The sequence below is a fragment of the Anolis sagrei genome, chromosome 5, assembly GCF_037176765.1.
Source record: "Anolis sagrei isolate rAnoSag1 chromosome 5, rAnoSag1.mat, whole genome shotgun sequence".
In the NCBI taxonomy this organism is placed as follows: domain Eukaryota; kingdom Metazoa; phylum Chordata; class Lepidosauria; order Squamata; family Dactyloidae; genus Anolis; species Anolis sagrei.
This window is the reverse complement of record NC_090025.1, coordinates 90,547,304-90,561,181: the sequence shown is the minus strand read 5'-3', so window position 1 is coordinate 90,561,181 and position 13,878 is coordinate 90,547,304. Positions and strand designations below refer to the sequence as shown.

General features: G+C 42.1%; 1 protein-coding gene across 7 annotated transcripts in view; it reads left to right on the top strand.

The window, feature by feature from the left end:
• Positions 1-13,878, top strand: part of CDC123 (cell division cycle 123) — a 350,374-nt gene that overhangs the window by 296,857 nt on the left and 39,639 nt on the right. For 6 of the 7 annotated variants that reach the window (XM_067468869.1, XM_067468873.1, XM_060778273.2 and 3 more), the window contains 2 exons: positions 2,009-2,104; positions 8,367-8,473. In XM_067468869.1, the coding sequence (XP_067324970.1) occupies positions 2,009-2,104; positions 8,367-8,473 (203 nt within the window). The remainder of the gene's footprint in view (positions 1-2,008; positions 2,105-8,366; positions 8,474-13,878) is intronic. The other variant, XM_067468872.1, reaches the window with a different exon arrangement.

Sequence of the window (13,878 nt, the reverse complement as noted above, 5' to 3'; positions counted from 1 at the left end):
TTGTCTTGTGGGCACAAGGGAGCCTTCTCCTTTGACTTTGGAACTCATTACCTGGAGAGATCAGGAAAGCCCCTTCACTAGAAACATTAAAAAAGAACCTTAAAACCTGGCTATTCCGTTGCGACTTTGGCGAGTAGGTGCACAACATGATATTATTGCTCCCCTCAACTCTTCTGCCACTGGAGTACACGCCCCCCAAATGGGAAGTTTAGTTTCACTACTCTGTTTGTTTTTATGAGCCCTCTGCAAATAACCCGCTCCTATTTTTATCTCATCAGAGTCTTTTAATTGTTTTATCCTGTATATGTGGCCCGCCCGCTTTTATTGTAACTGAGTTTACTGGATTTTTTTTTCCTTACGTAATTTTGATGATGTTGCCTGTTGTTTATGTTTTTGTTTTTATTCTGCTGTAATATGTTGTCCAGGCTTGGCCCCATGTAAGCCGCTCTGAGTCCCCACTGGGGAGATGGTGGCGGGGTATAAATAAAGATTATTATTATTATTATTATTATTATTATTGTGTTGTTGTTGTTGTTGTTGTTGTTATGTTTTGACAAAGGCAACCCCAGGGCTTGAACATGAGCCACTTTTTATTCTTTCAATCTTGATTTATTTAGAGGTCCTAGCAGATCACAAACTAAGCATTAGTCAGCTATCTGTTGTAATGACCAAAAAATCCTATGAAAATCTGAGGAGCATCAGTATGAATATAGTGACCATATCAAGAGAAGTAGTGGCGCCCTTCTATTCTGTTCTGGTCAGACCTTAGCTGGAATTGAATGTCCTTTTCTGGGCACCACAGTTCAAGAAGGATATGGAGAAGCTGACACATGTCCAAAGAAAGGAGACCAAAATTATCAAAGGCCTGAAAACCATGCCCTAGATTATCAGTTTGGGGAGGAGAAGAGAAGACATGAGAGGTGACCTGATAGCCATTCTGAATATCTCAAGAAATGTCATGTGGAAGATGGAGTAACTTTCTCCGACTTAGGGCCACAATTGTCCTCACTGCCATCCCAAGTTAAGGTAAGAGGAGCAGAGTTTCCTCCTCCCTGTCCCCCCTCGACACCCAAATGTTGATCCTCCTATAATACAAACCAATGGATTCAAGTTACAAGAAAAGAGTCATCTAAACATTAAGATGAATGTTTTTTACTATAAGAACTCAAAGGATGGTAGCTCTCCATCCCTGCATGTATTTAAATGGAAGTCCGATTATTATCTCTCAGACGGGTTTCAGTTTTGTTCTCCAGTGTGGCAGGGAATTAGCCCAGATGGTCCTTGAGGAAACTTCCAGGTCTATGATTTCTAACATCTTGCCTAATTGTTTATCAGACTTGAAACTAAACTGCAGATATACCATTTATACTCAAGTATAAGCCTAGTTTTTCAGTCCTTTTTATAGGCTGAAAATGTTCTCGGGTCAAGGTTATTTATTATTTTACTCTGTTATTATTTTTATCACATGTATTATTTTACTCTATTGTTATTATTAGATTTATCATTTTACTCTATTATTGCATTACATTTTACTTTATTATTGTTGTTATTATTATATTTCATTATTTTACTCTATTATTATTATTACATTTATTATGTTGCTCTATTATTATTGGAAGGATACATAAGCGCATTTACCTTGAAGAAGCTTAGAATCAGAGTTGGACAGTGTTATCTTAAATTACAGTGTTATGTAAATATTCAAAACATTGAACCTACCGATGCCTCAATTAATGTAATTTTATTTGTATCTGTTTTATTTTGAAATTTACCAGTAGCTGCTTCATTTCCCACTCTCAGCGTATATTTGAGTCGATACATTTCCCCAGTTTTTGTGGTAAAATTAGGTGCCTCTGTTTATATTCGGGTAGGCTTATACTCGAGTATATATGGTAATTGTAAATATTGTTTTATGCACAGCAACCTCGGCAGTTAAGTTGTTTTTTGATCTAATCCATCTATGCTAGATTTTGCTTTTGCAAATTTACCTCATTTGTTGTCTGCATAGGCACCAGAATTCCCTGAGTTCGCACTTAAAGTTGAAGAAGCCATCAGTTCACTAGGTGGCAGCGTTTTTCCTAAACTCAACTGGAGTGCTCCAAGGGTAAGAACAAGATTTAAACACTAAATAAGTTTTTAAATGTCCGTTTTATGAGCCATCTCAGAAGTGAAAGAGAATAATTACATCATAGTCATTGTGGTCATCATCCCATCTTTCTCCCAGAATTGGGATGCAAGGCAGCTGTTTAAATTGCCTATGGAGTACCAGCCAATTCCTCAGCTATGAGTTTTTTGAAATCATGTCAACGTTTAATTTTCACATAAAGAAAATGAAACTTCTTATCTCACTGAAAGAAATTCAGAAGAAAGGGAGGAACTTTCCCTAGTATGTATGATAAGAAGAATTCAAACAAATAGCCAACACCTGTAGGGAAATGGTCCACAAGGCTAAAGCACAAAATGAGCTCAGGCTTGCCAGGAACATTAAAAAGGGCTTCTTTTCTTATGTCAGTAGAAAAAGGAAAAAGAAGGAGGCGATAGGACCTCTTCGAGGAGAAGATGGGGCAATGCTGACAGGGCAGAGGGAAAAGGCAGAACTACTTAATGCCTTCTTTGCCTTGGTCTTCTCACAAAAAGAAAGTCATCTTCAACCTCAGCAAGAACTTCATTTTGTTAGTTTCGGCCCATCTCTCTAATCTGTCAAGATCGTTTTGAATCCTGCTCTTGTCCCCTGGAGTATTGGCTATCCCTCCCAATTTGGTGTCGTCTGCAAACTTGATGATCATGCCTTCTAGCCCTTCATCTAAGTCATTAATAAAGATGTTGAACAGGACCGGGCCCAGGACGGAACCCTGCGGCACTCCACTTGTCACTTCTTTCCAAGATGAAGAGGAAGCATTGGTGAGCACCCTCTGGGTTCGTCCATTTAACCAATTCCAGATCCACCTCACCGTAGTTTTGCCTAGCCCACATTGGACTAGTTTGTCTGCCAGAAGGTCATAGGGGACCTTGTCGAAGGCCTTACTGAAATCCAGGTACGCCACATCCACGGCATTCATACAGAGAGCATACCACCCCTCTGTTATGTCAGCTCCACTGGCTGCCGATTCAGTTCCGAGCACAATTCAAAGTGCTGGTTTTGACCTATAAAACCCTGTATGGCACCAGCACAGTGTACCTGTCCGAACGTATCTCCTTCTACATCCCGCCTAGGAATTTAAGATCTTCTGGAGGGGCCCTACTCTCGGCCCTGCTCTTGTCACAGATGAGATTGGTGGAGACGAGGGACAGGGCCTTCTCGGTGGTGGCCCCCTGCCAATGGAATTCACTCCCTGGGGAGATTAGATCATCATCATTTATTTTATTTATTTTTTTATTAATTTATTTGCTTCACTTTTATACCGCATATTTCAGCCCTTGACAGGCGACTCAATGCGGTTTACAGTGCAATTAAAAACACAACAATACAACAACCGGGACGACAACGTCGCTCCACAACAATTAACATCAGACAGACAAATCAACAAACAACATATATAGCGCCTCCGTTAAAGTCAGATCCAATTCTCATAGTCATTGTGCCGTTCCTATGTTCAGTTACCGTCTTCCTTAGTTAGTTGCGTTGCCTAGCCAAACGCTTGTTCGTAAAGCCAGGTCTTGACCATTCTCCGAAACGCTAGCAACAAAGGTGCCTATCTGATGTCTGCTGGTAAGGCATTCCATAGCCGAGGGGCCACCACTGAGAAGGCCCTGTCTCTCGTCCCCGCCAAGCGCACCTGTGACGCAGGCGGGATCGAGAGCAGGGCCTCCCCAGACGATCTTAATATTCTAGTCGGTTCGTAGGCGGAAATGCGTTCGGAGAGGTAAGCGGGGCCAGAACCGTTTAGGGCTTTATAGGCCAAGGCCAGCCTTGAATTGAGCCCGGTAGCGGATTGGCAGCCAGTGGAGCTGGCTCAGCAGAGGAGTGGTGTGCTCCCTGAGTGCCGCTCCTGTTAGCAACCTGGCTGCCGAGCGCTGGACCATCTGAAGCTTCCGGGCCGTCTTCAAGGGCAACCCCACGTAGAGCGCGTTGCAGTAATCAATCCGGGATGTGACCAGAGCGTGGACCACCGTGGCCAAGTCCGACTTCCCAAGGTACGGGCGCAGCTGGCGCACAAGTTTGAGTTGTGCAAATGCTCCCCTGGACACCGCCGAGACCTGGGGTTCCAAGCTTAGCGAGGAGTCCAGGATCACACCCATCCCTCCTCTCTTTCAGAAGGAAATTAAAAACATGGATATGGGACCAGGCCTTTGGATAATCTGGCAGACTGACAAGGACAATGACAACTAAAACTTTGGAAATGGACTATGATAAGCGGAATGAATTTATTAATTACGGACTTGGTGAAACAATGGCCACTAGGCTGGCTTTTTATTGTATTAATGTAACGTTTTAACTGTTTATAATTATTGTTACTATGTATTTTATTGTGTTGAATTGTAGGCCTCAAACGCATGCCGGTTGGAAGCCGCCCTGAGTCCCCCTTAGGGGGTTGAGAAGGGAGGGATAGAAGTATCCGAAATAATTAATTAATTAATTAATTAATTAATTAAACTTCATAGGAGCCTCTTCCCATTTGTCTAAGAGGGGCTCTGATGGTTTCCCTGATGGGGAAAATTAATATGCAAAGTACAGATGCCATAGCTGGTGCTGGCTAAGTCCTAAACTGTAAAGGAGTTGTCCTTATTTTGACATGGAGATTTCAGCCCAGGACTTAGTTTCTTGAGAACACCACCGACCTCAATGGGCCTTCTCAGGAAGAATGCATAGCTGTACTGCATTTTCAATTGGCTGTTCACAATAGGCATAAATAAGCAAAAATGGATTGCATTTTACTTAGCATTCAAATCTTTTATAAGACATTTTATTTATTTAGAACATTTATACCCCGTCCTTCTCAATCTCCAAAGAGGGACTCAGGGCAGCTTCCAACAAGCAACAGGCAACTATTTGATGACGACACAATATAATAACATAACAAAAATACAATTAGCATACATTAAAAACAGTTATAAATATATATTAAAACAGTTTGCCGGTTCGAACCTTATGTCGTTGTTGTTCATTCGTTCAGTCGTCTCCGACTCTTCGTAACCTCATGGACCAGCCCATGCCAGAGCTCCCTGTCGGCCGTCACCACCCCCAGCTCCTTCAAGGTCAGTCCAGTCACTTCAAGGATGCCATCCATACATCTTGCCCTTGGTCGGCCCCTCTTCCTTTTGCCTTCCACTTTCCCCAGCATAATTGTCTTCTCTAGGCTTTGCTGTCTCCTCATGATGTGGCCAAAGTACTTCAACTTTGTCTCTAGTATCCTTCCCTCCAGTGAGCAGCCGGGCTTTATTTCTTGGAGGATGGACTGGTTGGATCTTCTCGCAGTCCAAGGCACTCTCAGAACTTTCCTCCAACACCACAGCTCAAAAGCATCGATCTTCCTTCACTCAGCCTTCCCTAAGGTCCAGCTCTCACATCCGTAGGTTACTACAGGGAATACCATGGCTTTGACTAGGCGGATCTTTGTTGCCAGTGTGATGTCTCTGCTCTTTACTATTTTATCGAGACTGGACATTGCTCTCCTCCCAAGAAGTAAGCGTCTTCTGATTTCCTGGCCACAGTCTGCATCTGCATTAATGTTTGCGCCTAGAAATACAAAGTCTGTCACGGCCTCCACATTTTCTCCCTCTATTTTCCAGCTGTCAATCATTCTTGTTGCCATAATCTTGGTTTTTTTTATGTTTAGCTGCAACCCAGCTTTTGCGCTTTCTTCTTTCACCTTGATTAGAAGGCTCCTCAGCTCCTCTTCGCTTTCGGCCATCAGAGTGGTGTCATCTGCATATCTGAGGTTGTTAATGTTTCTTCCACTAATTTTCACCCCAGCTTTGCATTCATCAAGCCCCGCACATCGCATGATGTGTTCTGCATACAAGTTAAAAAGGTTGGGTGAGAGTATGCAGCCTTGCCGTACGCCTTTCCCAATCTTGAAGCAGTCTGTTGTTCCGTGGTCAATTCTGACTGTTGCTACTTGGTCCTTGTACAGATTCCTCAGGAGAGAGACAAGGTGGCTTGGGATGCCCATCCCACCAAGAACTTGCCACAATTTATTATGGTCCACACAGTCAAAGGCTTTAGAATAGTCAATGAAGCAGAAATACATGTTTTTCTGAAACTCCCTGCCTTATATAAGGTTCCCTCCTCGAACCTTATATTCACCAGTAAATCAGTCTATTCTGCAAATGCTTGATCCCACAGACAGGATTTGAGTTTGTTTTTGTTTTTTTTGGCTGCCTAAGGCAGAACAGAGAATCTAAAGCAACTAACTTGATTTATTGTTTACTAGCTTGGGGACCTGGTTATTTGAAAAAGGCGTTGTTTGTTTTGAGACGTTTGATAATATCCGTTTGGTAATGTTTAACATAACGCTGTTTATTAGTAATAAGCAGTCTTTCCTTTTGCTTTTTTATGAATGCTTCCATTAGAAAATGCATGTGGGTGGACTACAATTCCCAGAATCGTGGGTCAATCATTTCCAAACCCTGCCAGTATTCACCATTGGCCATGTTGGTTTTGTGTGCTAAGTTTAGTTAAGATCCGTCATCATCTGGGTTTAATGCTCTATGGATAAGGGTGAACTACAACTCCCATATTCCCAGAACAATCACCCTCAAACCCTATCAGTATTCATAGTTGGCCCATGTTGGGTCTGTGTGCCAGGTTTGTTCCAGATCTGTCATCGGTGGGTTCAGTGTTCTCAGGATGCAAGTGGACTACAACTCCCAGATTCCCAGGGCAATCACCCCTAAACCCTGCCAGTATTCACAGTTGGCCATGTTAGGTCTGTGTGCCGAATGTGGTCCAGATATGCTGTCAACTGGGTCCAGTGTTCTCTGAATATGGGTGAACTACAGCTCCCAGGGCAAACACCCCCAAACCCTGCCAGTATTCACAGTTAGCCATGTTGGGTCTTGTGTGCCAAGTTTGGTCCAGATCCGACATTGACTGGATTTAGTTCTCTCTGCATAAGGATGAACTATAACTCCCAGATACAAGGTCAGTGACCCCCAAACTCTACCAAATGTGGTCCAGGTCCATTATCGAAAGTGGTGAGAGTGCTCTGCCTTGATGCAGGGTGAACTACAACTTCCATCCTGTTGAATGAGTTCCCCAAACCCTTCCAGTATATTCAGTTGCTGATCAATTCCTCTCTGTTTGCTGTGTGCCATAAGAAAGAGTAGGAAAGGGTTAAGGGAGAGGCAGTGGGCGGGGTCATGCAAATTCGACACAAGGAACCTTGGGGTGCCTGCCTGTGGTGGAGAAAACATGTCAAATCTGGGATGAAATTCTCCCTGATTGAAAGCATTCTTTGGGCTGTAGTGTTTGGGGAAGACATTTGCAGCATTTGTACTACATGTTCATGGTGCTCGCTGTAACCTGTAATGTCAGTTGAGGGGAGTGCCTTTGGAGGCTTCTCAACACTTGGAACCATAGCTTGTTTGTGGAGGTGAGAGACTTTCTGTGTAAGTGGACACCTCTGCCACATACACATATTCATTTTTCACTTTTATTATGTTTAGTTAAGTTATGTGTATAGATTATTTACTTAAAGTATCCCTATATTGCCTTCCAACACACAAGAATTCCAAAACAACGAACAAATTAATACAATAGAAGTATTAAAATATTTAAGGCACATTAAAACATTGTTTTAAAAATCCCAAAGGTCTAAAAACAATCCTAGACCCCCAGTTTTGTTAAAACAGCATTTTCAACTACCGAATGCCATGCGGAAGAGCACGTTTTGGCTGTTGGCTGGATTCTTCAAATAGATGGACCCAGTTGGGTAGGGAGTTCCACAGTTAAGTCCTTGCTACAGAGGAATTTCTACTCTCTTCCTTCTTCATAAGTGACACAGTCCTCAAATACAACAATACAAAAATACATCCGTAACCTGAATAATAAACAAGTCACTGCCTTTACATGACACTCTTGCTACTTTTAATAACCCTCTCTGTTTGCCTAACTGTAGGCCCGGCCTTCGTAGAATGCCATGAATATCAATGGTTAAGAGCTGTTTCTAATGTGGAAGATGGTCTACATACTTCAGTCTTCCTAACATCATTATCCTTTGACATATATGTATCACTTTTATCTCTGTTTGCTGTAGAAACTTAGAGTGGAGTGTGTGGAAGCCAGTGGAAAATATCATTTGTCCAAGTCTCTCCCATCCAAATCCATCATACTTTTCAGATCATGTTCTCTGTGTTTTTCACTGGTCGAGTAATGCCAGTGTGGGACATGCCATTAAACTATGTCTGAAATACTTTTTGTTTAGGATGCCTACTGGATAGCAATGAATAGCTCACTGAAATGTAAATGCCTAAGTGACATCTTCCTACTTTTCAAGAGTTCAGACTTCATTACTCGAGATTTTACTCAACCGTAAGTATATCAGACTGCCTGATTTTAAAAGTGCAATTAGGCACAATCTTAGCATGAAATGTGTTCTTTTAAATACTGAATTTCTATGTTTCTTCTCCCCATGACTTCTATTCTGAAAACCTGGATCTTTGCATGAGATTCAAATTTGGATTTGTTGTTCTATTTGAGGAACAATGAGATTTTTCCCCCAGTTCAATTTATTCATAGAATCATAGAATCAAAGAGTTGGAAGAAACCTCATGGGCCATCCAGTCCAGCCCCCTACCAAGAAGCAGGAATATTGCATTCAAATCACCCATGACAGATGGTCACCCAGCCTCTGTTTAAAAGCTTCCAAAGAAGGAGTCTCCACCACACTCCGGGGCAGAGAGTTCCACTGCTGAACAGCTCTCACAGTCAGGAAGTTCTTCCTAATGTTCAGATGGAATCTCCTTTCTTGTAGTTTGAAGCCATTGTTCCTTGTCCTAATCTCCATGGAAGCAGTAAACAAGCTTGCTCCCTCCTCCCTGTGGCTTCTTCTCACATATTTATACATGGCTATCATATCTCCTCTCATCCTATTTTTCTTTCTGCAGCTTTGCTCCCTATAATTAGAGGTCATTAATATCTCTTAGTAGTAGTCTCTTCATATAGCTACCTAGAGAAGAACTGGCAGATCAATTAATTAAAAGCTACTAGAGACCAGCAGCCAATGAGTTGCTTGAGTGTTAAAGTCCATTTATTGTGTTTTAATTGTTTTACCACATTGTTACTAATTAATTGTTTTTTAACTTCTGCATTATACTTTTTAAACCTGTCTAGTGTGGAATTGTTAGCCACCTTGAGTTCCCACAGGAAGAAAAGTGGGGTATAAATAAAGTTAATAATAATAATACCTGCACACACAAATGCCACTCTCTAGAGCTGTCTCTACTGTCTTTCTCTCCTTATACAGTAGATATTCAGTTAACCGGCACCCATGGGGATTGTTAGATGTCAGATAAATATAGTTTCTAACTGCTTGAGAGTTATTGTTAAAAATAGGCCTATACCCCATATTATACCATACCATGAGTTCTGTATTGACTTAACATTAATATTGAAATAAGTTAATTAAAAGCAAATTAAGCCAAAAACAAAACTTAATGTAACATTTCTTCTAAAAATTGATTTGATTTGTTATTTAAAGTATATTTTTTGGCTGGTTGCTTGAGAATTCCAGTTATAACCACAACAACAACAACAACTTTATTTTTGTACCCCGCCTCCATATCCCCAAAGGGACTCTGTTGCTGTTTTAGTTATCTATTCATCCAACTTATTCATTTTGAAACACAAAGCATTTTCGCTTGGCTTTTCATACGAAAATCCTGAAAGAGATTAGTCAGAAATTTCACACTGACTTTCTTAACAGGTCCAAAATTGAAAATATTTAAAATTTATTTTATTTATATACCACCTTTCTCCTGCTCCAGGATTTAAGATTGCAAACTGTATGATCTCTGAATCCAATTCAATTGGATTATTTTTTACCGATGTGATCAAAAGTGTCAGCATCCATGTCTGAAAATCTGTAGTGTACCTGCAAGTTTCTTTGCATGTGTGTTGACATTTTCTCTTTGTGGCCTGATGGTACATATTAGTTAGCACAGTTCCACATGATTTAATAATCTGAGATTAGGTGCACATGAATTACCCAAACTATTAAAATGCTTCGTTACCACTTAGCTGAGACATAGTGCAGTATGGCCTCCATATCTGTGGGGGATATGTTCTGGATTTCATGTGGATATGTGAAATCAAGGATAATCATGAATGTTATTTAAATAAAGGACTTCTGGTTGAAAAAAATCATAGAGTTGGATGACCTAGAATTGCCTTGAGAGAACTGCTTTTTTTGATTGCAGATACATTAAACCGGATGCTTACCCCATGGATAGGGAGATCATACTGTATAGCCTTGCTTGTAAGCTCAAAAACATTATTTTAAAAAAAAAATAGAAACCACAATACCCTTATATTTTACAGACATGCTTTTGTTCCTGAGTTCATAACAGAGATGAGCAGTCTAGGATGATCCAAGCAAACCTGCACAAAGTAGATCATGAAGACAATCTAGCCCAGTCGTGGAACTATTTCACACACCTTCCAACCCCTGTTTAAATATCTTCAAATTAAGAGCATCCACCACCTACCAAGGCAATCTATTTCCCTATACTGGGATTAATTTACTTAGGTGTCTGCCCTGTTTAGGAAGGGTTATGGTTTATGCTCCTGATGAGGAAAGATGCTACCGTTCTTTATGTGTCCTTTGACTATTCATAATTTTATTATTTATTTATTTTATTTTATTTGCTACATTTCTATACCGCCCCTCTCAACCCGCAGGTGACTCGGTGCAGTTCACAGGCAACAATTCAATGCCATCAACATCATAAAAAGGTTAAAAAACTTAAAAACATTAACATATCAAGTAGGACCATAACAATAATAAAAAAACAAATCAATTTGTCCCTTTTAATTAAATACTTATTGCCATCTTGATGAAGTGCATTCATTCGTTTTCCACAGTGGTGGTGATGACCTTAGTTATGGATCCAGAATTTATATGCGGGGCACGGGACAGAGACTGTGCTGGTCTCCATCACGGATCACCTTCGATGCCAGCTTGACCAGGGCGGGTCAGCGCTGCTTGTGCTATTGGATCTCACAGCAGCATTTGACACAGTCGACCACAATCTCCTGACCCACCACCTTGCTGTTGCTGGAATCAGGGGGACAGCTTTAAACTGGCTGTCCTCCTTTCTTCACAACCGTGGACAGCGAGTGGAGAGGGGAGGCCTGGTCTCTGAGAGGTCCCCTCTATCTTGTGGGGTTCCTCAGGGGGCCATTCTCTCCCCTCTGTTGTTTAACATCTATATGCGACCACTTGCTCAGCTGGTTCGAGGTTTTGGGCTTGAGTGTTATCAGTATGCCGATGACACTCAGCTGGTGCTGAAGATGGAAGGCCGACCGGACTCTGTACCCGATTGTTTCCATCAGTGCCTCGAGGCCGTTACTGGATGGCTGCGTGCCAGCAGGTTGAGGGTGAATCCAGCAAAGATGGAGATCCTATGGCTGGGTAGACCAGGCAGTGGGGACATCCATCTGCCCACCCTGGATGGTGAGGCGTTACGCCCGTCATCATTGGTAAAGAGTCTGGGAGTCCTTTTGGACCCTCTGCTGACAATGGAGGCCCAGGTCTCCGCCATGAGCAGAACCGCCTTCTTTCACCTGCGCCAGGCTAGACGGCTGGCCCCCTACCTGTCCAGGGACGACCTAGCTACGGTGATCCAGGCCACGGTCATCTCAAGACTGGACTACTGTAACGCCCTCTACATTGGCCTCCCTCTGTCGGTGATTCGGAAGCTCAAGTTGGTACAAAACGCAGCTGCTCGGCTTCTTGCGGGAATTCCGATGAGATGCCACATAACACCAATCTTACTACAGCTGCATTGGTTACCAATTGAGCATCGGATCACTTTCAAAGTGATGGTACTCACCTTTAAGGCCTTGCATGGTCTGGAGCCAATGTATCTGAGGGATCGTCTCACCCCCTACCAACCCCAGAGATCCCTCCGTTCTGAGGACCAAGATCTATTGGAAGTCCCCAGTGTCAAGACCCTGCGTCTAACGGCAACCAGACGCAGAGCCTTCACAGCAGTGGCGCCATCAGTCTGGAATGATCTGCCACCTGAAGTTCGTGCCCTGCGGGACTTACCAGCTTTCCGCAGGGCATGTAAGACATACCTGTTCCGACAGGCTTTTAATGTTTGATACTGTTGTTTTTAAATTGTTTTAAATTGCTCTTAAACTTTGTTAGATTTTAGCTATCCTTGTAAGCCGCTCCGAGCCCCAGGGGAGTGGCGGCATATAAGTTTAAATAATAAATAATAAATTAATAAAATAAATATATTTATATATATATATATCCCAAACATCATATTTAAGCAGCTTTTAAAAGGGGAGCCCATATTTAGGACAACTTAGTTATGTAAGGGATAACTGAACTGAAGAGTGAATGTTTCTGTTACAGTTTACAAAGCTTTCCTTCTCAGTTATACTGGTGAAAATATAAGGCACTGAAATTATACTCAGGGCATTGAATCTCTTTTTATTCATGACAATATCAGATTTATATGAGTGTGCCTAGTCAAAGTCTGTAGTAAATAGTAAGATTCATAACTGTCGGAACCCAGACGCCTTAAAGAGCCAGACTCAGGAATATGTCCATAAGAGTAGTTTATTAATGCAATGCAAAAGAGACTCAGAGACACTTGCTTCAGTTCTTCTGGTCAAAACTCAAAAGTAACAGCAATTATTAGCTTGAAAAGTAAACTAAAGCAATAATCCGGATTATCCAGGCAAAAAATCCTGATTAAACTGGAGTACTTCCAAAATCCTGCAAAGTTACACAACAAATGGAAGACAATCAAACAAAGAGCCATGAAGAAGAGCCATCGTCTAAATGAAGTCTGAAGTCGAAGAAAACCAAGTCCAAAGTTGCAAGGTTCCAAAGTCCACGAGGCAGCGTCGTCGTCAAAAGCAATCCAAAGTCAAGGAGAGGGGAAATCCGCACTTATGAGAATCCAAGCTGAGTTGTCACATGAAGGTAAACAGCAACCTGCAGATCCAGGACCCAAGCCCAACACGAAAGCGGCAGCAACAAGACCCAAGGTACAAAACCAACACTTTGCCTACTGCAAAGTTCTAACACTCCAGTGCCTACTTTTATCTTACAACTCATCATCCGATGATGAGCTGCCTTTCGCCTTGTCATCCTCACTTGCAGCTGGTTTAGCTTCTACAGCTGAACGCCAACGCCCATTCCTCCAACTCTTCCAGCTCTTGTCAAAACTTAGATCTCCCCAAGATTCCACAGTATCACCCGATTGCCAATCCCCTCCACCAGAAAACCCTGCAAACGTGTCACTAGACGTTGGTTGAGGACACACATCCCGAACCTCTTGCATCTTGGTCCAATCCAGTGATTCATCCTCATCCCCATCACTCTCAGACCCATAATTCCCAGAAAAACCATGAAATTCTGTTCTTCTGTGGGAGCAGTAAGTATATCCCGAATCTTCTTCCTCTGTCGTTCCTCATCTGATTCCTGCTCCCGAGTAACCCTCTTAGTTCCCCTATTCACATCCACTGTATCTTCTTCCTCCTCCTCACTCATTTCACTCTCAGAAAATCCTTCGAAGGAATCTTCATCAGTGGGTGACATAAGTATCTCCCGAATCATCTTCCTCTGCTGATCTTCATCTAACGCTTGAGCACTCCTCTTCCCACTTCTGACACCCTTACTACTAGTTGCAGCGTTGCCAACAGACTCTACTACAACAATAACCCTTGATAAAAGAAAATTAGAAAATTGTCACATG